Source organism: Bidens hawaiensis, unplaced genomic scaffold (assembly GCF_021521415.1).
Source record: "Bidens hawaiensis isolate Kalapana, Puna unplaced genomic scaffold, B.hawaiensis_p1.1 tig00033530_1, whole genome shotgun sequence".
In the NCBI taxonomy this organism is placed as follows: domain Eukaryota; kingdom Viridiplantae; phylum Streptophyta; class Magnoliopsida; order Asterales; family Asteraceae; genus Bidens; species Bidens hawaiensis.
Window position 1 is genome coordinate 141557 of NW_027495753.1, and position 26211 is coordinate 167767.

The following is a 26211-nucleotide window of genomic DNA, read 5'->3' on the forward strand; positions in this document are numbered from 1 at the left end:
TTTTCCTTGATTTTCACCCAATTCCACGCATGATGGCCATAACTCAACCCCACCATCACTTGCGTGATACACCACCGACGGCGGTGTGGGGTGAGCCCATCACGCGTGATGGGCCTTCTTCACGCAGTGCCCTGGGTGGCCTTAATACGACACTTTCAAGCACACACAAACGACGTGTTGACTAGTTATTTTGATAACTAGTCGGGTTACCTTAAATATCGGGTTACATAGCCAAACGGCCGATAGAACTTGGTTTGTTCAAGTTGGAATACAGAAAGAGAATTGCAATTAAAGTATATAGGTAAAAAACCACTGCGTTATAGTGGTGCAACAACCCAATATCGGTCGGTATATGTTAGGTTCGTAATTGTAACAACAATAATTCAAAAAAAGTAAACACGCATAATAATACTGACAATTGTATATTTTATGATTAAAAATAACGTATTTAAAGCCACATGTAGTCATTTAATAAAACTCGTGTGATGTGACTACGAGTCGACACGATTTTGGTCGGTATCGAGTTAAGGCACCAGAACTAAACCAAATAATATACTCGTTCACATCTGAATACAACAAATTAACATATTTAAAAAACAAAACACACGCGTTGCGGACCAAGAACGACTACAATTTGCGAATAAAACCTTGCTAGAATGGTACACGGAGCTACGACTACAAGTCTAAACCAGCCTTTACATATGTGGCTCACCAACAAGAAAATGGCCAACTAGAAAGAGCAAATCAAAGTCTTAATTAAAGAGATCAAGAAAATATTAGATTATGAAGGAACCTTTTTCCGCTTCTTTTATTTCCTTATTTTAAAATATAACTTCAATCATATCTTATTCAAAATATAATTTTAAAATCTTAAATCTTTTAACTATTTAATATCATTTCTCATTAAAAAAAAAGTTACCACTGAGTGTATATATATATTGCATGCGTTAATAAAAAATGCATGATAATACACAAATATACCTTTTGTCAAAATCGTTGACTACAAATAATCAAACCTGAATTTCAGTCCGTTCGTGTATCAACGGATCGAATCTCAAATGCATCATCAGAAGATACCGAAGAACAGTTCGTATCAGTCCGATTCGTGTTAGAATTTTGTGTTTGACCAACACGTTGACTCCCTTCGCCTTTCATCTCACGTCGAAAGTCTCTCATGGCTTTGAATCTAAGATCTTCAGAGTTACCCATTCCTTCCGCTATGATTTCCGGTACGCAAGTTTTTCCTTCGAGCATATTTACAACCTCCGACATCGTTGGTCGCATGGATGGAGATCCGTTTGTGCATAGAAGCGCTACTTTCACGACGGTTTCCGCTTCTTCTTTGTTGATCGACTCCAGTTGCTCTTCGAAAAGCTCCGAGTATTGTTTACTTGTTTCCAATCGACAAGCCTGCGTAACAGTTTCAACAAACGAAACCGACTTGTTAATTTGATTGAGACTATTAATCGAAGAACCGAGCACAAAATGACAGGGCAAAAAAATGTCATAGTGTTATATATATGCATGGTGTTTTTGACTTACAAAGAAATATAACTAATGTGACCACATACGGCTCATATGGCCCATATGATATCATTATTATATTATAATTAATAGGTTGAAACAGGTCATATGACATGTATGATGTGACCGATAAGCATGTTTATACTTTTATGGGGTGTACCTAGTGGTGTAAACGAGACAAAACAAGCCCGGCTCATTTCAAGCTTCACTTCTAAAGATCGAATACGGTTAGTGAGTAGTTCTTTTTAGAGCCCATGCTCGGTTTTTTTTATTATTTATTATTTGGTTTATATAGATTTTTAGTTATTTTACCTATATTTATAATAAAATATTTGTATTAACATAATATATATTATTTGGTTATTTTCATCAAATTATTATTATTATTATTATTATTATTATTATTATTATATAAATGTCGTTTTTGCACATGAGCCGGATAGATAAGTGAAGCTTAAATGCGGGCTTGTCTATTAACAAGCTTTTTTTAGGCTCGAGCTCGTTTAAGCTCAACTCAATTCAAGCTTTTAGGAAACAATTCTCGAGAAGCTCACAGGCGGTTTGGCTCGTTTACACCCCCTAGATGTACGTGTAGTAGGATCCGTCCAATAATTGATTTTGATACTTAGGGTTACAGATTGACCTTGAAAACTTGAATCGTACCCAATCGAGAAGACAAATGCAATCGTTAGTCGGTTCATAACTGTTGTTCTTCCCGCTAACGATTTCTAATAACACCACTCCGTAGCTGTAAACATCTGCCTTGTCGCTCAAGTAACCCCAGAGGGCATATTCCGGTGCCATGTAACCACTACAAATTCATCGAGATTAAAAATGTTAGCACGTAAAAACATAATAAGAAAAGGATGTAATATGAACAGTTTACATTGTTCCGGCAACTCGTGTGCTAACGTGAGTTTTGTCGTCCTCATGTAGCCTTGCCAACCCAAAATCTGAGATTTTTGGATTGAGATCTTTATCAAGTAACACATTTGTAGCTTTGATGTCGCGGTGAACAATTTTGAGCCTCGATTCATCGTGAAGAAAAGCTAAGCCTCGAGCAATGCTGATACATATCTTGAACCTCGTTGGCCAATCCAATATTAACTCACTTTTACCTGGATGAGAGAAGTTAAATAGGTGTTCATAAACCGTTGAAACCGATCGAATGCCAGCACGTTCAGTATCTTTAGATTATACTTTGCGGTTTTGGCTGTTTAACTGTCCGAAACTTGAAACCGTCATGTAAACCAAACTAACCATTTAACATGTGGTATTGAATTTATGTTTCATTTTCGGAAACTATAGTTAGCAGTTCAGCCTAGAACTTACATTAAGACCGCGAACACAAAGTAACACGTTGACTTTTAAGGTCAAACAAAGTAAAATGAACTTAGGTTCGGTTTTAAGTTTCTAAGTTTCCAAAACTCTGTTAGATGTATTACAGTTAAGAAAAATTTTAGTGTTAGCAACTTGACTTAAAACCGGGTTAATTTTGGACTTGAAAATATGTTTGTTGACCTAAAAAGTCAAACTGCAAGAAAAATTAATAAACACTCACCAAACAAAGCATTTGCAAGGCTATTATTCTCCAAATACTCATAAACAAGCAACAACTGATCTTCTTCAATGCAACATCCATGAAGTTTAACAAGATTCGGGTGTTGTAAACACGAAATCACACCAATCTCGTTCAAGAACTCGCGGTTTCCCTGCTTTGACTGAGACGAAAGCTGTTTGACCGCCACCACCGTCCCATCACTCAATGTACCCAGCAACCATCACACACGCGTCACAAAACACAAAACTAAAATCTCCCAAACCGACCCTTTTGTAAACTTATAAACACGTATTAAAACCTTGTAAACCGCCCCAAAACCGCCTTCACCGATTTTGTTTGAAGCATTGAAGTTGTTTGTAGCAGTCTTTAACTGTTTAAACGAAAACGAAAGCGTTTTGAGCTCCATCCCTTCAAAATCTGGTTAAGAAAATTAAACGAAAGCGTTTTCAGCATTTTAGATAAGTAACAAGTTGACAAAATGAACCAAGAAAGTTTAAAGAAACAAAAAGTCTTCACCTTTATCCTTCTTTTTTCGAGTTTTAAAACATTTTTTCCACCACGAAACTATCAAGATCAAGAAAACAAGAAATGGGACACCGACTCCGAGACCTATGTAAAGGGCTTTGTTTGACTTTTTCCCACCCGTTGAACAAGTTTTGAAATAGGGGTCAACGTCAATAGCTGATATAAGAGGCCCGTAAACGCCTCGTGTAGGAAAGCGGGTCGTCCCTTTACCCGCCCAGTAAAACCGGATCTCCAAGATGTTATTATTCACACTAGCGTTAAATGGCAAGATCACGGGCCTTCCAACACCACCCGCCTCGTCTTCAATATTAAAATCCCGCCTGACCCGCCGTCCCTAAGTCACATAAAAGTTATATATAAAACTTGCCAAATATCGTATATATTCAAATCACTGAAGCAAGTTCTAAATATCAAACACACACACACACTCATACATATATATATATGGTCACATTATGAATTGTGTTTAATAGGGGTGTCACCTGTATATAAATATCGAATATCCGCCTTCCAAGACTTTTATATGTGCTATCGTTGGTGAACTGTATCTCTGCAAAATGCAGTTTACCCGAATATTCACCATTCTCCAAACAATAACTGAAGTAAGTGAGTGTAAGTGGTGAGAGACGAGCAGTTGTATAAAGTGTCGGTAAGTTCATGTTGCCAGTTAAAGATTCTATGTATCGCGTGTTTTGAAATATGTTGTCATCCATGAAGTCACCAGTGCTGCTAAGCCCCCAGCTCCTAGCACCTTGGTACAGCCTGGCGGCACCACCGTCCACATTGGCGTCTCCTTCATAATTAACTGATAGGCCGCTGCTTTCCTTAATTGTTAAATCGTTCCCGCCACAGTTCACGTGTAAAGAGCATGAATCTGTCATATGATCAATGGATTAAAAGTTTAATACCATGAAAATATATTAACATTGTGTAGTGTCATACTTTAGAGTTGTAATATGTAAAAGTAGTCATCTTTGACTTTTTGGATCAAACCTAGCATTCTAAATATATTCAAACTTGATGCGGATTTGTTGTCGGACTAGGACCATCTAACACGATATGGAATTCGTATTATAGGTTTTTTATTTTAGCTATTGTGTTTTTTTGAAAATATACGAAAAGTGGTATCATCTATGGATGTGAAAGTAATTTTATTAGACCCATGATAGTCAAACTGTCTTTCTTCTTTAGGGAAGATGGAGCTTTTAAGTTTAGCATTAAGCACATAAGCACTTTTGTTTCTTTAATTTCTTAAGTTAATAGATAATTAATGTATTATATATGGGTATAAAAACCAGATGAAACTTATATGATATTTTACAAGGTTTCTATTTGTTTATGAAACTTGTAACAGTTTTAGAGGTTAAGTATGCTCACATCTAGGACACTTAACGTTCTCGGTGCACGGGAGCACATCTTGTCTGTTGAGAGTACCATCACAAGAACAACAAACATTAAAATGTTTAGGAGAACATAATATAAATATAAACATATGTACGCTAGTAAAAGTTTTTTGAGTCGGAGGTGTTAGCGTCTCTATCTCATGGATAGACGAGGAAAGGTCTATCCTCATCCCACCCATACCCCCGACCTACCAATAAGTGAAATTATATTGGGTACGTTGTTGTATGTAAACACTAGTAAAAGCAATGGAAACTATCTTACATCGGGTTTCCTGTCGAGGAGCTTCTAAACAAGTTCACGTAAAAATTCCTATCATGATGACAACAAGAAAAACAAGTTATACAATAGCAAACTTTAAAGAAAATCCCAAATAGAATAAAGAGTGTTATTCAAAACATGTTTATTATTACGTTTCACATATATACTCGTGTTTCCATACAATATTTTAAAAAAAAAAATGCTTACGTGTTTTGTCGGTATGTGGGTTGATTAGGTTCTTGCCATGTAAGATTATTGTACGAAAGATCACTACAAAACATTAATCAACTTAAATGTTTATTTCTTTAAGAAAAGTGTACATCATGAAATTTTAACATATGTTTCCAGAAACAAACATACACACTAGCTCCGTTTAGCAAAAGTGTGTCCGGTATGTCTCCACTTAGCATATTATCGGTCAAAAACCTGTTCAAAACCACGTTATTTTAGTAACAAGTAGCGTCATAAAAGTCAATGAAGCGCAAGAAAAGTCAAAGTTACTAAAACTTACACTAATCTCAAGCTCCTCCCTAGGATGTTACTAGATATTCTCCCTACTAAGTTATTAAAACTCAAATCCCTGCCATATGCACGCGGGAAATAATGTTTTTAAACGTATAAATCTGGAGCGACTAGCAAAAAACGGTACATTCTGTGTATACTTACAACAATTCAAGCTCTCTTTCTTGCCATATATAATCCGGTATTTCTCCAGAAATGTTGCAATTTCTCAAGATCCTATATTTAAGAATGGAATATTAGAGTTTAATCGAGTCAACACAAAAGTCAATGCTAGAAATATCAACATACAATCTTTTCAATCCATTAGTATTGTTGAGCTGAGGAAAACCTTGAGCTGGTCCGGTTATTTCACTAATTCTCCTGTAAAACATGTGTCACCATTAGTGTGTGTGTGTGTGTCTCGGTTTTTGGCAGAACACAGTTTCTGCGAGAACATCAACATAATAAATCGTTCATTTCAATCTAAAAAAATTTTAAAATATAAGAAAATGCAATGTCAATTCATCTGTTTTAAAATCAAAAGGGAAAAAATACGAACTATCGTTTATTTCTAAAACCTACACATGTCATATGTGTAGATAAACGTCTAAAAGTTAAAAAAATATATATATGAAAAAATCAGTTTAATAGTTTTTTATGTACATAACATACACATTTTACAAGTAAAATTTTAAAAACAGTTTTACGAAGAACAAAAACTTAAGTTTATAGCAAATTAAACAAGATTCCTAACTTACAAATCAAGTAGGTTCTCAAGAAGTGATATGTTTGAAGGAATAGGTCCCATGAGTCCAGTCGCCACCATCTCTCTTTAAAAACATACAAACATTAAATTTATAACGTTTCTTAGCGTGTTATGCATTTACTTACATATGCAACTAAAAGACTATATTGTAAACAATTATGATAAAACATGAAGCATCTTACAATCTATTAAGTAGTCTCCAGTTCTGTATAAAATCAGGTATCGACCCGCTGAAGTTGTTTGCGTTTATCCTACTGCATAGTTAATGGAACAAGATTCCCAGTTTTAGCCTTAGAAAAATGATAGAATCAAAATACTTTGATTTAAGAAATGACGTAAATATTTTACAAATCTGTTAGATTTTGTAGTTGACCAAGGGTCGTTGGCAGCCTTCCGGTCAACATGTTTGAAGACAGCATCCTGAAATTTAATATTATGGCATAAATAGCTTAATCAGGTTTCAGTTATTCAGAAATATTTCAAATATGAAGCAAAATTTGAAAATTAAAACTTAACCAGCCTTACAATGATTTCAAGTTTATTAATCTCCCTAACTCAGATGGAATAGCTCCTGAAAGCTGGTTTGCTTCGAAGTCCCTGGTCAATAATTGAAACTTTTAAAGAATTTAACCCGTATCGTGAAAAAGTCAAAATTGACCAGAAAATAACAGAAAAAGAAAAAACTAACAATTATGAAAATTGAAATCATCTAAAGAGTTTGACCCACATGGTAAAAAGTCAAAATTAACCAGAATAGACCTGAAAAACATAAAACTAACTATAACAAAAATTGAAATCATCTAAAGATTTTGACCCGTGTGGTAAAAAGTCAAAATTTACCAGAAAATAACTAAACAACAAAAAACTAACTATCATGAAAAGTGAAATCATTTAAAGATTTTGATCTGAGGTATAAAAAGTCAAAGTTGACCAGAAAATAACTAAACAACAAAAAAAAGTATCTTGAAAACTGAAATCATCTTAATGGTTTTGACCCATATTGTAAAATGTTAATTGACAAAAATAACTGGAAAATAAAAAAGCAACAACATACAGTCTTGTGAGAGTGGTGACATTGCCTAGTTCTGGTGGGATTGGCCCGGTTAAACGGTTACCTAGAACAGAGCTGCATATTGAAAAATATGTTCAAAATTTACAACTTTAAGTTCTCATACATTAAAAAACTATGAAACGAAACGGTAGAATAGAGATTTCACATGTCTTCTAAATGCTTTGAAGGCCCCCATTCAGGCGGTATGGTGCCACTTAAGTAATTGTAAGCAAAATCTCTGAAGATAGAACAAGATAAAATTCAGTTTCGGAAAATCTTTTAAAAATTTTGGTAATTTAAGTTAACCAAGTCTTAAAAGATGTATTACATGGACCGGAGGTAAGGAAGATTTACTAGTTCGGGTGAAAGTACCCCATCAAGACTGTAAAACTTTTGTGTGCTGCATACACAAAAGAGTCAGATAAATCCTCAAAACTTGCTTCGGTTGTAGGGGTGGCAATTTCTAACACGACACGAAAATAATAAGCTTTTGGCTTGGCATTCTAACCCTTTTAAAAAATAGGATGTGTTCGGGTTGACCTGTTTAACTCGTTTTAACTTGTTCAGTTAAACATGTTGCCATGTCAACCTGTTTAGTTATATAGTACAAACCCGTTTATGACCCATTTAACCTTTTATCGCAATCCACTAACTCGATTAGCACGTTTAAAAGTTGGTTATCACACGTCACCAACCCTTTTGGCAGATTTAGATAAATGGGTTAAATGGGTGGTGTTCGGGTTATACAGTTTTAAGTAAACATGTTGACTTTCTTTTTGAAACATAAGTGCTCTTTACTTGAAAAATAGAATTAACAGACAGAACTTTATACATCCTTACGACATGACAATCGGTATCGTTGCCAATGTTGCAATCACATCCAATGCTAGCATTAGCTTCTTGAGATAGTTTTGGCACTTCAGATACGATATCGAGACTGCAATCATCGCCATTAAATCTCCAATTTGTTGCATTCATGGCAGCAAGAATGTTCTCAACAGCTTCCACTAAATCAAATTAACATAAAAGGTAACAAAAGTTAACAATATTAATCAAACTCGAAAGTCAAACCACTCATGTGACACTTCAATTTCACCTGAAATTATCCCCTGAAAAAAGATTAATACACTTCCAATCAAGAAAATACATATTATTTTGACTTATAAGTCCAACCAGCTCATTTTCGACTCTTAAATACATTTGAGTCTTTTAAAATTATCACAAAAAAAAGAGTCACATAGATGCTAAATTTATCATGCTAAGGATACAGTCACTTAAAAGTCAAACCACTCATGTGGGATTTCAAGTTTTCAATCATTTGGTTTTAACAAATCATTAGATTCAACTATGAACAAAAGACTGATACACTTACAATCATGAAAAGACATAAGATTGATACACTTTCAAATTCCAATAATGAAAATACATATTGTTTGACTTTAATAGTAAAACGGGCTCACTTTCAACTCCTAAATAGCTAAATCCATATAAACTCTTAAAATTTGTTATAAAAGATTGATAAAGATGCTAACTTTATAAGCAGAAATTAACATATACAACTTTCTGCTATGAAATCTTAACATATTCCATGATTTAATATCTCCATGATTTGTCATTCAAAAGGGACTGGACGCAGTGCTTACCTCCCTCTCTTTTGCAATTGGATCTTTTTGTCTCCTTTTGCGAAATTATAGTGAAAATTTTTATTTAAAAGGGAAAAAGAAAAAGAAAAAAAGCAGCCTAAATCAAGAATCCACAACCCCTTTTCTTGAAACCCAAAAAAGACTATGTTTTTAGCATAAAAGGTAATATTACCTTCTTGTTGTGGCACATCAGATTTAACAAATGTTAGCAAGACAACAAAATTGAGAGATAAAAGCAGCAGCAAGATTTCAGGTATTCTTGCCACCATTGTTGCAGAGGTCAAGAGTTTGGTAAGGAGGAATAAAAGGTAAAGTTAGATTGGATGGTAGGTGTGAAATAATTAGAGGCAAGTATGCTGCAGTTCTTGGAGAAGTAATGAAAATGACAATTAAGTCAAATGTTTGGATGGTAAGTATGGTGTGCTGGTGTATGGATCAAGTAGTCAGGTTAAGACAGCCTTTATGTACTGGTTTTTTTTGTTAAATGGGCCCCACTTGAAAACTACATGCTGTGATCTACATAGTTACATGTGAGGCTGAGGGGTGTGGGGCGCAATCCTGGGCGCGAGAGCCTCTCCGCTCGCGCCTCGGGGCGCTAACCCCACACCACCGGGGCGCGAGCGCGGAAATCCATGCAGGCGTGAGTGTGGTCGCGGGAGAAGAGAGAGGAAAAGCTGGTGGGCTCGAGAGAAAGAGCCGTTGGAGCTCAATAATTTTTTAAAAAAAAACCTTAAAACCCTTATATAATATCCCAAACTCCTATATAATACCCCATTTCATCTATAAAATACCCCATTTCACCCATATCAATCACCACAACTTCAAAATAAAACCCAAAATCAACCCATCTTTATAGGCGAACCCGATACGTTATTGGACTCGGGAGAGTATAACGGACGTCGTCTACACGTGTCTGATCCTACACAACATGACGTTAGAAGACGAGGGCAAAGCTATCTGCCAAAACTACCAAGGTGACATTCCACCACAACCGTCCACAATCAGTGATCAACAAAAACTTCATAACATAGCAAATATCAAGAGCCGTGAGATACACGGGGATCTTCGACATGAGTTGGTTGAACATTTGTGGGCGAGGCGACCCGATGATCTTGTATTAGATTAGTGTTATTATTAAGTATTATTGTTTGTTTAATTTTTAGTATGTTTTTTTTGTAATTTGAATTTAAAAAAAAAATGTGTGTTTTTTTAAATAATTTATGAGTTTTTTTAATAATACGTTTTTTTAATACATTTATAAAAAAATAAAAAAAAATCCGCTGGAGCCCCTGCTGGAGCCCCTCCAAACCAGGGTCAGGGGCTCCAGCGGGGGCTCCAACACCCACCTTATCCAGTTTCTCTCTCTGCCACACGTCACAATATTATTGGTTGGAGCCCCCACTCGCGCCCCCGTTAGAGCCCCCCACACCCCTCAGCCTGAGGTGTGTCTTGACTAGTTGGAAAGGGTGGGAAAATATATTTCAGATTTTATTCTAAAATAATCTTCAATCATTGATTTGTTATTATACCTTATTGTTTAACACAAAATCATATTTTTCAAAATATATGTTTTATTTAATAAAACTTCTCACATCTCATCTATCACTTCATCTTAACTAACACTTATTTTATTACATTTCTGGGTTTTATACAATCACAATAATATGATGGTGAATGAATAGTAGTGTTTCATACATAAGAAAGTTAATGTAACAATTTTTCAAGTTATAAAAAAGTTTATTAGATTTTAATAATTTTAATTACAGGCTATTGACAAATAATAATTTCAACTGAGTTTATCACCATTGTTAGTCCCAAATTTTTAAAAAGTTGAATCATAACGTGTATAAAAAAACACGATGTTAAGTTTGTTCAGGATTTCAAACTGATGACTGTGAATAGGGACAGTTATGACTGTGAATATTCTATATCAAACATTACTTTGTGATATTTTACATTTTAGTATGTTTAAATGGAAATAACTGTAGATGCTTGATCTATAATGCCTTCCTATTTTTTTACCAAAACATTTGTAAATAGTAGAGAATCACCATAATCTCATAAAGTTTATTAATAAAATTTTCTTATATTTAAACTATCATATATTAAAAGGTAATTAGAACTGATTGATTATACAAACACACGTGTTAAATAAGCAATAATAACTATATGAAAGTTGAAGAAACGTGGATCGACTCACTGGTAGACGATCAACTTTCCTCGGGTATAAGTATGCTATTTCACCGATGGTTCTCCGGAGTATGAATTCTTCCACCTACAAAACGAGCAGCACCGTGAATTTACCCCTCAGAAAGGGACAGAGGGGTCCTCTTTGGGGTAACCCTCCGGTGTGAGAATAAGAGATTGTAGGAGAAAATAATAATAATCTGAGAGTGAGTAAGGAATTGGAATGTATTTTCTTGCTTACCTCCCCTTGTGGAGGTGGTGTGGTATTTATAGTGTTAGGGTTTCCAATGATTGGGCTCAGATCCCATTAGGGCCTTTTTGGCCTCCTCCTATTGCTTTGCGTCACGTGTCCTTAGGACGCCTGGTGCTTTTTCGTTGATTATTCTCTGACCCAGGTATTTCACCTGACCCATGTGCAATCACGTGGTAGCACATGGGTTTTGCTGAGTTGTCCACCTTTCATTGGCAGCTGTTAACATCAGCATATTCTTATTCCTTAAAGGATACCTTCTGGAAGGTTGTCTGACGAGCACAATCAAGGTTGTCCTTATCCTGATTTGGATAAGGACGAGGTTGATTATGTGCATGTGTGATATGCGCCTATCCTGAGGATGCGCGAGATCTTCTCTTTATTCTCACGCGCAGATGTTTCATGCGCAGATGTGATATGCGCAAGCATATGTAATATGCGCCACGCGCAGATGCGCCACGTGCAGATGTGATATGCGTGAGCATATATGATGCGTGAGCATGTGATATGCGCCACGCGCAGATGTGGTATGCGTGAGCATATATGGTGCGTGAGCATGTGATACGCGTGAGCATACGTGATGCGTGAGTATATGTGATATGCGTGAGCATACGTGATGCGTGAGCATATGTGATATGCGTGAGCATACGTGATGCGTGAGCATATGTGATATGCGTGAGCATATGTGATATGCGTGAGCATATGTGATATGCGCCATGCGCATAGGTTTTGGCTTTGTGCCTTCTTGATATCTTGATTTCAAGCCTCTTGTCTATATCTTGTGGTTGACCCGCCCCGTTCGATGTTAAGGCGGGTACATACCTCTTCAAGCCCCCCCAGTCTAATGTTTGTCTTGTCTCGCGCGAGCGAGGTAAGATAGATATTAGACTTAATAGTTTTCTCTTTTAATAGGGTTTGTCTTTTCCTTTTTTATTTCTCATCGTTGAGCGAAATTCTATCCTTTTGGTTGAAATGAATCGTCCATGTACGTGGTTGGTTGGTGCTGACATGCGTCAGAGATGGAGACATGTGTCAGACTTTTCGTGTGCTCGAGGTGCTACAGTTGCCTTTCATGTCCCCTCACACAGTGTCAGGAACACGTGTCGCGCTCGTGTTGGCCTGCACCTGCGAGTGGGGGCGCGTGAACTCTGATCAGTACCTGTTTCGTTCCCTTTCATGTCCCTTCACACAGTGTCAGGAACACGTGTCGCGCTCGCGTTGGCCTGCACCTGCGAGTGGGGGCGCGTGAACTCTGATCAGTACCTGTTTCTCTCTCTCCTAGGCCTATAAAAGCAAGCCTTTTGAGTTATTATTCTTCATCTTCATTGTTATTTCAGAGTTTTTTCTTTCCTTCCATTTTTATTCCGATTAAGGGCCTGTCTTTTGCTTCCAGATTTCCGTTCTTGAAGTAACCTCTGTTTGATTCACAGTTGTATGTCTGATAACCCAGACACCACAATCTCCCCCAGCAAACGCCGTGTAAAATCATTAGTCATGTCCACTTTGAAGAAGACCGGCAAGGGAAAACGGGCTGCCGAGGCCTCGTCGGAGGAGGTGGGGAAGGGCAAGACAGTGAAGAGGTGGGATGAGATTCCCTGCAAATTGAGACAGTCTGATTTCGACAGTCTCATCGCCTCTCAGGGTTTTCTCCCTGAGTACGGTTGTCTGCTCCCGGCGGCCGGGCAAACGGCGGCAGATCCGCCCACCGGCTATATCTCCTTATACTGCCATTTTTTCACTCACTGCAACCTTCGTCTCCCGATGACAAGGTTTATGGGTGCGCTGCTTCAATTTCATGGGATTCACATATCCCAAGTCTATCCTTTTGGACTTGTGCGCATGACTCATTTTGAGTTCATGTGCAAAGCTCAGCGCGATGAGCCCACCCCTCGGCGCTTTCAATATTTTTATAAGCCAAAAATCCAAGATTCTTGGTTCTCATTCGTTCCTCGCAGTCAGAAGGTCAAGTGCTGCACTGTTTCCTTCAAAAGCCTTCATGACTGGTCTGAAAAATTTTTTTATATTAAGGCTGGTGTGATTCCCATCCGCATGACCATGCGCGCGATCACTTCTGCGCCCGCGGATGTGAATGTTCTTAAGAACCCAATTGGCGCATGGGTTAATAAGTTGACTGCTGAACCATCCCCCGCCAAGAATATTTGCGAGGAGGCGCTGGTGGGGGTTGGTATGAGCAGGAGGTGGACCGACAGCGCGACTGAGCCTGTTATCCAAGTTGATGGCTTATGTGAGTTATTAGCTCATTGCATTATTTCTGCGCGAATATAATTCGTTTTGCTGATATTATTTGTCTTGTTTTATGCAGTAAGCAAGGAGTACGTCCACGCCGCCTATGATGAGCATATGGAGGGTGGCTCTGTTGCACTGGGCGCTGGGGAAGTTGGCTTCCCCGATCGCTTCGATGACATTTTCATCCCTGTTGATTTGGGATTTTGCTTTGACAGCGATGCGCCTGGTAGGCCTTTGTACTTATGCTTATGCCTTTAGAATACCTAATTTGGTTAACATTTCTGTTGCACGTATTGTAGATGCGCTCGAGAACTATGAGCTGGAGCTCGCGGAAGAAGAGGTGGAGGAGGAAGCTGAGGTGCCACAACTCAAGCGTAAAGCTAAAGGGAAAACTGGCGCAGGGGCCAGTAAAAAACAGAAGAAAAATGATGCCCCTGTTGCTCAGGATCCTCCTACTCAAGCGAAGGGACTTGAGAAAACCAAGGGGTTTACCTCCAAGTTTTCCTTGTCTTCTTTGCCTCAAGGTGTGGGCAGTCCTCCTGTCCACACGAGGTATGGTGCCGCCACCTCCTCCCTTCGCGCGGCGGAAAAGGGAAGCGGCGCTGCGCCTGCTGTTTCCTCTTCTCCAACAGGTATACTTTGTTTATACTTTATGGTTTTATGAGCGTGATTCCGATAGAGTTATTAATGAATCTTTGCTCACTCAAATGTTTGTAGAGCCGGCGACCTTGGTGGATCAACCTCAGGCGCAACAAGGTAACGAGGCTGCGCCGAAGGTTGCTTTGAAGTCCCCTGTTTTACCCTCGAAAAGGGGGAAAATGGACTTCATGGCGATGTTTAACTCGCGAACGGCGGGGCGCCAAGGTATATATTGCGCTTTTATTTTCTGACTTTTTTCTTTTAGATCAAGTCATGAATCATTTCTCTTTGTTGGTTTTTTCATAGGAATTATAGCTGGCACACAAGCTGCTGGCGGCACTGCTGGCGCCGACGCCAGCGCCGTTGGTTCTGCTCCTGCTCCTGCAAGCACTGAATCTCCACTCATTGGGATTACTAAGGAGCAGGAGACTGTTTTACGCGCTGATCTAGCAACGTCGAGACCTCCCTCACCTCCTCCTGCGCGTAGCCCTCCTCGCAAGACTGGTTTTGATTTTTCCAAGTCGCAGGAGAAAAGACCTGTTACAGAGGATGATGAGGAGGTCAATTTTGAAGACTCCGATGGTGGCCGCGCAAGCCCTGTAGCGCCACGAGATTTCGTGGCGCAGCCTTCTCGTGGGGCTGGCGCTGACTTTTCTGCTTGCTCTCCGCAGGTATAAGTTCGTTTTGCTCCGCTGCGCGGACTTCCATATTAGTGTTTAGATGACTAGAACGTTGCTTTGTGCTTGCAGGAAGCCGATCACATATACCGCCCGAGATGGAATATTACTGAGGATAGCTCATTTCAGTCCATGGGTGTGTGTGAAGACTTCTGGGCTCACTCTGTGCCTCCAGCTGAAAGGAGGTTTCAGGAGGACCGCGCTCGCGTGAACTTGCTCAATGACCATCTTTCCTCGGGTATGAAGAAACGTGGACTGGTAGACGATCAACTTTCCTCGGGTATGAGTATGCTATTTCACCGATGGTTCTCCGGAGTATGAATTCTTCCACCTACAAAACGAGCAGCACCGTGAACTTACCCATCAGAAAGGGACAGAGGGGTCCTCTTTGGGGTAACCCTCCGGTGTGAGAATAAGAGATTGTAGGAGAAAATAATAATAATCTGAGAGTGAGTAAGGTATTGGAATGTATTTTCTTGCTTACCTCCCCTTGTGGAGGTGGTGTGGTATTTATAGTGTTAGGGTTTCCAATGATTCGGCTCATATCCCATTAGGGCCTTTTTGGCCTCCTCCTATTGCTTTGCGCCACGTGTCCTTAGGACGCCAGGTGCTTTTTCGTTGATTATTCTCTGACCCAGGTATTTCACCTGACCCATGTGCAATCACGTGGTAGCACATGGGTTTTGCTGAGTTGTCCACCTTTCATTGGCAGCTGTCAACATCAGCATATTCTTATTCCTTAAAGGATACCTTCTGGAAGGTTGTCTGACGAGCACAATCAAGGTTGTCCTTATCCTGATTTGGATAAGGACGAGGTTGATTATGTGCATGTGTGATATGCGCCTATCCTGAGGATGCGCGAGGTCTTCTCTTTATTCTCACGCGCAGATGTTTCATGCGCAGATGTGATATGCGCAAGCATATGTAATATGCGCCACGCGCAGATGCGCCACGCGCAGATGTGATATGCGTGAGCATATATGATGCGTGAGCATGTGATATGCGCCACGCGCAGATGCGCCACGCGTGAGCATATATGGTGCGTGAGCATGTGATACGCGTGAGCATACGTGGTGCGTGAGCATGTGATACGCGTAAGCATACGTGGTGCGTGAGCATGTGATACGCGTGAGCATACGTGATGCGTGAGCATATGTGATATGCTCACTGTGATATGCGTGAGCATATGTGATATGCTCACTGTGATATGCGTGAGCATATGTGATATGCGCCATGCGCATAGGTTTTGGCTTTGTGCCTTCATGATATTTTGATTTCAAGCCTCTTGTCTATATCTTGTGGGTTGACCCGTCCCGCTCGATGTTAAGGCGGGTTCCTTTTACCTTTTGCTTTGTTATATTTTAACAAGTTCTCTCTCTTATTTAATCCTTTTTTTTTGGTTGTTTGTATGCATGAGAAAGATAAGGTTGAGATGTGTGAACCAAAGAAAAGCTAATAGTCTAATGATCTCAAAAGGTTGGTATATGACCATTGTTTCCTTTAAATATTCAAATTATAACTTTTTTAATGTCATCATGTGTTTGGATCCCTCATTTTTTTTTTCCTTTTACCACTATATGATTCTAAACACTTTCTGGTAGAAGTAGAAATCGACCAGAAAGAATAACAAAACAATGATTATCGATCCAGATGAGTTTAATAGCTAGTAGTTGGCAAAAGCCACGCCTACGAACATGATTGTTATGTTAGTTAAATGGTCCAAAAAAGGCAACCAAACGGCTATCTATCCTTTAAAAATGAAAAGTTTTTTCCCCAGCTTTCATAACCCGTCGACCCGTTTTTACTGGAAGAAAGGTTTAACCGGGTACTAATCTGTTCTACGCACAAAAATCCCTAACTAGGTGGCTAACCTACAGTTCGTGTTGCTTGAAACCGATTTCTCAACAACCGGTTCAAATGTAGGTCGGTTTTGGTTAGAAAAAGTTGCTATTTTATTGTCTAGATCACATATTGGCCTTTCTAAAGAAAGAAATCACATACGGCTTTAGTTTAAAATAATTGGGTTAGTAATTGGGATTGATTATCTTGGATTAAAATGGGCTACCAAGAGTTTGGAAAATTAGAATAAAACAAGAAAATGGGCTGAATTATATAGTTTGATTGAGCAGCCCATTACAAGAACGGGCCCGGCAGCTTTTTAGATTCGGTTCACGAGAGACTCAGAGAGAGAAGCAGCCGCCGCAAGGGCTGGGACTAGAGGAGTAGAGGTGCACAAATAATCTGGGTTGGGAACCAAAACCGATATGAAACCGCCAAAACGGGACGGTTGAAACCGGTTTGGCGGACCCGAACTGCAACCAATACGGAAACCAGGTGAATTCGGTTTTTATGAAACCATGTTGAAACCGGTTTGGAGCGTTGTAAAAAAACTAGTCGTCTTTGAACGTTTTGTACTCACTTGTTAGTGTGTGTATACATAATATATATATATATATATATATATATATATATATATATATATATATATATATATATAGGGGATGGATCTTGCGAGAAATGATATTACAACGAGAAGTGAATGTGTAACTGCATTAATCCTTAATTTCACTCCCTTTCTTATGATGTTGCCTACATGTATGTAGGTTGGTTGTATTTATGTCTTAGCTACACACATTCAAACCGACCTACACACAAACAAACATACCGAGCCACATTCAAACATACATACCTACACACATACAAACATACATACACATATACAAAAATACGTACCTACACACGTACATACGCACCTACACAGTAAGAAATAGAGTGAAATTAGGGATTAATGGAGTAACACTTCACTTCTCGCTGTAAAAAAACTTCTGAAATGATTCAATAACTATATATATATATATAGGGTTAGTCTCAATGAAGAACCCTGTTTTTGTTAAAAACTTAAAGAACAAATTTCAACAACTATTTTCTTTTTGCATTAAACAAATTAATAAAAGGGGTATAATAGTAATGTAAGAATATTTCTCTCTCTAATTAGTATTTTTTTTCCTGTCAACTCCTTTTAAATATTTTATTATACATGAATATATAACTATATGTAAATTTCATATTGATTAATGTTCTACTTACTATAATTTCTACGTACTATAATCAATATTTCAAATTTTATATTGATATGTTAAATATCCTCCGTATGTATAATCATATTATTTACACATATGTAAATGTTTTACGTTTGTATAGTTATTATACGATTTACGCATATGTAAATATTTATGATATGTGTAATTATATTATTTACATGCATGCAAACTTTCTATATATGAATAATTATATTGTTTATATGTATGTAAACTTTCTACATATGTGTAAGTATAATACTTGTATGTATATAAATGTTTTACATATGTGTAAATTATTTTTGTACAAGTAACAATAACAAATTCTTCTAACTTATGTGATCCATGAGGAGTGATTACTTGAAAGAAATAATTCAAATAACAAAATTAGGATCATTAGTTAAAACAAGCAAATCTGTAACTTTTCAACTCAAATCATCAAAACTCAAGAAAACTTAGAAGAAATATACACAATATTAAAATTCTTAAAATTTGATTTTGGTAAATAATATGCAAGAACATCTGTGATAAGATTATAAAAAACAACAATAAATTGAGGAATCCACTTCCCGAAACAATTTATTAGTCACTATATGAAAATATCTATAATTAATGATGAATAACAATAATGAAAGAAAGAATCTATAAATACTCGCCATCGGGGAAAATAAATCATATAAAACCTATTTACTTTTTTCTGAAAAAGGGAGTAGGGTGGTGATGGTGGTTTGGCGCTTGAGATGCAATTCACCAGAGAATGAAGGTTGGGTCCATTGTTTTTAGGTTAAATCAGTTATATTTGGTAGAGGAGTGTGAAGAAGAAATGTTCGGAATTTAGGCTGAGGGGTGTGGGGGGCGCGAGAGGGGGCGCGAGTGGGGGCTCCAGCCAATAATATTGTGACGTGTGGCAGAGAGAGAAACTTGATAAGATGGGTGTTGGTTGTGGTGCTCGCGCCCCTGGCCCTGGTGTGGAGGGGCGCTAGAGGGGGCGCGAGCGGTTTATTTTTTTATTTTTTTATAAATGTATTAAAAAAACGTATTATTAAAAAAACAAGAAATTATTTAAAAAAACACACATTTTTTTGAAAATTCATAATAAAAAAAAACATACTAAAAATTAAACAAACAATAATATTTAATAATAAAACTAATCTAATACAAGATCATCTGGTCGCCTCGCCCACAAATGTTCAACCAACTCATGTCGAAGCTCCCCGTGTATCTCACGGCTCTTGATATTTGCTATGTTATGAAGTTTTTGTTGATCACTGATTGTGGACGGTTGTGGCGGAATGTCACCTTGGTAGTTTTGGCATATAGCTTTGCCCTCGTCTTCTAACGTCATGTTGTGTAGGATAAGACACGTGTAGACGACGTCCATTATCCTCTCCCGAGTCCAATAACGTATCGGGTTCGCCAGAACATAATATTGTTTTTTTATAGCTCCAAAAGCTCTTTCAATATCTTTTCTAGCAGACTCTTGCTTTTCTTCGTAAAATACTTCCGTTTGTCGGCGATTGGATCTGTAAAAGCTTGAACTAACACAGCCCATTCGTTGTAAATACCATCGACCAGATAGTACCCGTACTTGAAGAGTTCTCCATTTGCAAGAAAAGATTGAGGTGGTTCAACCCCGTCGATAAGGTCGTTGATCAAATGTGACTGATCGATAACATTAAGGTCGTTATTTGACCCAGCAACACCAAAAAAAGCATGCCAAAACCAAAGATCCTGTGACACCGCCGCCTCAAGTATGAGGGTCGGCCCTTCATGATCACCACGGTGGAACTGACCTCGCCAGGCCGTTGGACACATAGCCCATCCAACATGCGTACAATCGATGCTACCTAGCATCCCAGGAAAACCATGTTTTTCTGCGTGCACCTCATATATGCGTTGGATGTCATACGTTGTAGGTTTACGCAGATATCTCCGAGCGTAAGTCGATATGACTCCTACGTACAATATATATTACAAAATGTAATAAATATTTAATAAAAAGTAAAATTAATGTTTTTTACCTTGGCAGAAAAAATGAAGGGATTCACGTGCAACCCTTTTCGACATCTGTAAATACTCATCCAAAGCGTCCGACGATATGCCGTACGCTAATTGACGGATAGCAGCCGTGCATTTTTGAAGAGGGGTAAAACCGGGAAGACCCATAGCATCCTCCCTTTGTTGAAAAAAGGGATACAGTGCCTCTAAATCACTCGCTATACGCGTGAACAATTGCCTGCTCATTCGAAAACGAGTTCGAAAATCCGACTCCGCGTATACCGGTTGAGGGCTAAAATAATGCCTCATCAAAGTATCGTTAGCACCCGATCGATCACGATCACGAGGTGGTGCTCTAACCCTCGGGAGTCGGGGTTGATGGGCTTGATTTTGCAAGAGATTGACCACGGTTGCGGTCAAAACTCCCCCTAGATGAAGAAGCAAATCATCCTCTTCGGAGGAGTCGGAATCAGACGAGTACGACGACATTATTTTTAAAAAAAAAATTGGGACGATGGGTTGTTTTTGGATTTTTATATGAAATGGGTTATATATAGGAAAAAATTTTTGGGTTTTATAAAGGAGTTTGGGATATTATATATGAGTTTGGAGATTGAAGTTGTGTTTGATATGGTTAAAATGGGTTGATGGTATGTGATATTGGTATGTGATATTGGTTTTATAGAGAAAAAAATTTTTTTTTTTTAATAAACAAAGAGCCCAACGGCTCTATTTACGCAACCCAAGACTCCTTCACGCGTATTCCCAGCCGCTACCCCTCTTGCGCCTGCCTCTTTTTCCGCGCTCGCGCCCCTCTCGCGCCTCGGTGGTGTGGTGCTCGCGCCCCGGGGCGCGAGCAGATGGGCTCACGCGCCCCCTGTCGCGCTCCACACCCCTCAGCCTTAAGGAAGAGGGTATGAGAGAAATTGCAGATATACCCTTTTTCCATTTAACAAATGTTCTTAATATTTTATAATTACAATCATGTCATGATAAGTATTAGCCCTTAATCAGAATTTGAATGGTGTTGATTAGTTCTTAGAGTTCTCACACAAATTAAGAGTTCTTAAATGATTGTTATTATATATATATATATATAGGTTTAAATATATAGAAAAGAGTTTAAATAAAAAATAAGTGTTTTGTGAGAAGTGTGAGAAGAACTTTAAAATAAAAGAAACCACCTAAATATGACACTATACAATGTAAATATGAAACAATACAAGTATTTAGAAACTACCAATCTCAACCACTAGATCATAGATCCAATGGCCTAGATTTATTTTTATTATTCTCACAAAAATATTGTTTTTTTTACATTAACCCTACCCTATATATATATGTATATATATATATAGGTTTAAGTTCAAGAAAGAAATGATATTAGTGCGAGAAATGAATATGAGCAACTAGTTTTATTTTAGTTTTTAAATATTTTAAAAATAAATAAAAAAGATGTAAATTCAATAATAAATGCTCTCTCTCTCTCTCTCTCTCTCTCTCTCCAATTAATATAAATAATATAACCATAATAGATATCTCTCTAATTAATATAATTAAGAGCATTCTCATCTCATCCCCTATAATTATGTGAGAGAAGTTTGCAAATTATATGGTGATGTTATGAGTGGTTGTGAGTGTAAATTATAGGGTGGAGAGAGAAATGTAGTGGTTTTTTATAAATTTGGGGATACATTGTTTGCCCCTATTATTTTTTGATATTTGTTGGATTGATTGTGAGTAGAAGAGAGAGAAAATTGTAATCATAAATGTGTAAAAAAATATTATTTAATTATACAGAAGAGAGAAATGTAATGTAATTATAGAGATATGGATGGAGAACGGGTTGAGAATGCTCTAACTAATTTAGCTATAATAATTAAAAAGATAAAAAACACTACTTTAGTTTTATTTGTATTTACACATTTCTTCGTTTTATTCAACATAAATACAATTTATTCATATAATATAATTTCTTTATGTTAAAAAATAATTTCCACTCAATTTATTAGTATATATCAACGCGTTTTTTAACACTAAATATCAAAACATAATATATATTTTTTTCAATTGGTATGCCTATAAAAATTATTGTCATAAATAATAATAAAAGAAATATCATACAAATGTGTCCATTAAATGTAAACAATAAATATACAACCTACACAAAGTTATATAACCTACATTTGTTTTGAGCAATGAAATCGTACAACATACCATAAGCATACAACTTACATATGTAATTCGACATCAAAAATTATATAAACTACACAAAGATACACATATCCTACACATTCGTAGGTTATATGTTTTTCGTATGTATGTTATATGTTTTCTTATTTTTAGAACAAGTGTAAGTTATATGTTTTTGTGTAGGTTGTATATTTTTTATTGACATTTAATCTAAATATGTGCAAGATAGTTTTTTGTATTATTCATAACAATGTAACTACGTGTTGATGGATATTGATATGTTGAGTTTGAAGAACTTGGTTTTGAATAAAAAGAAATTAATGTATGAATAAATTGTATTTGTGCAAGATAAAATTTTCGTGTGTAGGTTATATGTTTTCGTGTACGTGTGTATTTTATTGATGATGAATTTTGTGTGTAGGTTATATGTTTTTCGTGTGTAGGTTATATGTTGTCGTGTTCTTTAAACAAGTGTAGATTATACGTTTTTGTGTAGGTTATATGTTTTTTGTTGATATCTAATGCAAACACATGTAAAATAGTTTTTTGGTATTATTCGTTATAATGTAAGTATGTGTTGATGGATACTAATATATTGAATTGGAAGAAATTAGTTTTGGATATGAAGAAATTTCAATGTATGAATAAATTATACTTGTGTAGGATAAAAATTCAAGACACAAAAAATAAATGAGTTCTTAATATTTTCCAATTATAATAATTTAATTAGTTCTATTAATTAAGTAGATAAGTATTATGGTTTATTATTTATATTAATTGAAGAAAAAAATAATTAATACTTTCTTAATTTGGCTTTAAGCATTTAAAACTTAAAACAAAACTAGTGGCTCATATTCATTTCTCGCATTTCTTGCAGTAATATCATTTCTTTCTTGAATCATCCCATATATATATATATATATATATATATATATATATATATATATATATATATATATATATATATATATAGGGGTGTGATCTAGAGATAACTGGAGAATTAGTAAAGAATTATTTTTAACTATATTAAAAAAAATATTTTCATGATTTTTTTTCTTTCCTCCTTCTAATAAAATGATATTGTTACTAAAAAAATTCTTAAAACTTGTCGGTGTAGTGCATATGTGCACTAATGCCTATTGTATATATACAATAGTGTTTTATTGCATATAATACAACACAATTGCATTATACAATATACACTATTGAATATATGTAAATACAACACTAATAATTGTATGCAATACATACTATCGCATATATGTAATACAACAATAATACGCATATGCACTGTATCCATTTTTTTTTGTTTTTGTATATAATATAACACTATTGCACATATAAAATACAAACAATTGCATATACGCTAATCAATACTGGTGCACATATGCATTAAGAAAAAATCGATGTATTGAATATATGCATTACAACGAGTTTTTTTTTTTTTTTTTTTTTTTTTTTTTTTTTTAATTTTAGTGGTAAAGAAAAACAACATATAAGAAGGATGAAAGAAAAAAGAATTTAAAAATATTGTTTATAATTAAATTAAAAATATTTCATTATTAGTTCTCTAGTTCTCTCTCTAAAGAGGAGTTCTCTCTTGATCATTTCCCTTTATATATATATATATATATATATATATATATATATATATAAAGGATCCAATACAATAATCCCTAATCGTACATTACCTAAGAGACTCGTATCCCCGTCGATTTCAAATAACATGCGGTGGCAATACTGTAATTTTCATCAAATTTGATCCACTGCTCCCATAGATTCCGTCCACCTTCACCATGACCGTTCAACAATCCGTCACCATCCAACGATTCTGTCCACCGTCCACCATCCAATGATTCCGTTCACCGTACACCATCTTCCTCCGTCACGACTTGTTCATAGGTTAGTTGATAAAATTGGCTAATTGAAATTGAAATTGCTGAACTAATTGATGAATTAAACTTTGAAATTGATCCAATTAATCATCAATTTGAAGGTTAAATTAATCAATTTTGAGTTTTGAGTGAAAGTTTTAACTGAACGTGAAAGTTTTAAGCCTGAATGTTTAAAGGTTTAAGGCTAGACGTTAAAAGATGTTCTTTTTTAGTCAGAACTTCTTAGAACGTATTAGAAAGTTTAAAGATGTTCTTTTTTGGTCAGAACTTCTTAAAACGTATTAGAACGTTTAAAGATATTCAGTTTTGTTTCATATTGTTAAAAGATGTTATATTTTGTTAGAACTTCTTTGGACATATTAAAGCGTTTAAAGGTCTTCAGTTTTGTTTCAGAACGTTTAAAACTTAATACTTTGAACCCTAATCAGAGCTCGATCGAGTGCATTATTTCTGCAATTCCATAATCGATTGATGAATCTAAATACTTCTACACATCAATTCGATTGATTAAATCATCATTTTTGATCAATTTTGAAGATTTCTTGATGTTCAACGACGTTCGATTTTGATTTGGATTTTGACTTTAGAGTCGATTTGTAATCGTCGAATTTTGATCGCAAAATATTGTTGGGTTATTTACGAAATTGCCACCGCTTGTTTTTTAATCTAATGCTTGGAAGGTCGAGTATATAATGTACGATAAGCCATTATTTTATGTTAACCTTCCCCTATATATATATATAGTATGTGTTGGTTAAGTTACAACTTACAACACTTAAAAATGCTCTTTAATCTCTCAATACTCGAAAACACTCATTAATATCTCAAATTGCAATCGGATTTGGTTAATCACATTCTTTCATTGGTCTTGGATCTTTGACAGGAAACTTAATGGTTCTTGCGCTTTTATCTACAACTAGGAACCTAGGTATATTAATGCAACATTTTTATTAATGTGAGATATCGAGCAGCCAAAAAAACAAGTTTGATGTAAGAAATGTGGTGTTTTTTACGTAATGAAAATCAAGTTGTTTGGATCACCGTTTCAAGCTAAGTTTTACATCAATCAACCAATATCCTCCTTCCGATCAATATCCCTAAAACATCATTTTGAAATTCTGGAAAAAGTATAAAGTCGTCAAGTCTTTTTTAACCCGGGGGGGGGGGGCAACTTTTTTAAATTTGGGACCACTAGTGGGATAAAATTAATAGGGATCATCGACCAACATCAATCAGTAGGGATTATTAAAATCCAATAAACCAAAACCGAAATAGCAGTTTTGGTTTGCCCTTTTGTTTTGTTAAAATTCGAACCGGGAAACCTGATTTGTTGAATTACTTTTTCGTTAAATCGTTATGTTTTATAAACTTTAATATTTGTTTTATTTTGAACATTAATTGGTTATGTGTTGTATATTTGGATGAAGTTTAATCGTTTTAAATGTAAGTATCTTTTGTTAGCTCTAGATATTATGCATCAAAATGTACAATAGTCGATTAATAATTATTAATGATTTGTTTATTGTCTTAAAAGTTTCAAATTGGTCTCTAGCTAACACATGACTATATTAATAACCGACCCCGTTTCTATCTAAATCTATAATATTAGGGTTTAGCATTTAGCTCACGGGCCTGTTTGTTTCTATATAATATAACCTTATATTGAATTAAAATCAATTAAGAATTTTAACATGTTACAGTTTCTCCTACACGGGTTAATAATTGGTTTCAGTTTCGAGTATTAATTAGATCGAATTTGGATTGGATAGACGGTTACAGTGGGTATGGCAGTTGGAGCAGAAGTTAAAGACCACC

At 36.2% G+C, this 26211-nt stretch overlaps 1 protein-coding gene across 1 annotated transcript; it reads right to left on the reverse strand.

Moving 5' to 3' along the window:
* Nucleotides 1-923: 923 nt before the first annotated feature.
* Nucleotides 924-9535, reverse strand: LOC143585001 (putative leucine-rich repeat receptor-like serine/threonine-protein kinase At3g14840). Its single transcript, XM_077066900.1, has 23 exons — nucleotides 9406-9535; nucleotides 8423-8597; nucleotides 7919-7990; nucleotides 7757-7828; nucleotides 7594-7665; nucleotides 7065-7136; nucleotides 6888-6959; nucleotides 6722-6793; nucleotides 6532-6603; nucleotides 6083-6154; nucleotides 5939-6010; nucleotides 5784-5852; nucleotides 5633-5698; nucleotides 5480-5542; nucleotides 5276-5323; nucleotides 4988-5031; nucleotides 4093-4484; nucleotides 3602-3944; nucleotides 3385-3502; nucleotides 3086-3297; nucleotides 2411-2642; nucleotides 2188-2335; nucleotides 924-1410 (listed from the first exon to the last, which is right to left on the reverse strand). The coding sequence occupies exons 1-23, from the start codon at nucleotides 9500-9502 to the stop codon at nucleotides 1024-1026; spliced, it is 3042 nt and encodes a 1013-aa protein (XP_076923015.1). The 5' UTR covers nucleotides 9503-9535; the 3' UTR covers nucleotides 924-1023.
* Between the last annotated feature and the right edge of the window lie 16676 nt (nucleotides 9536-26211).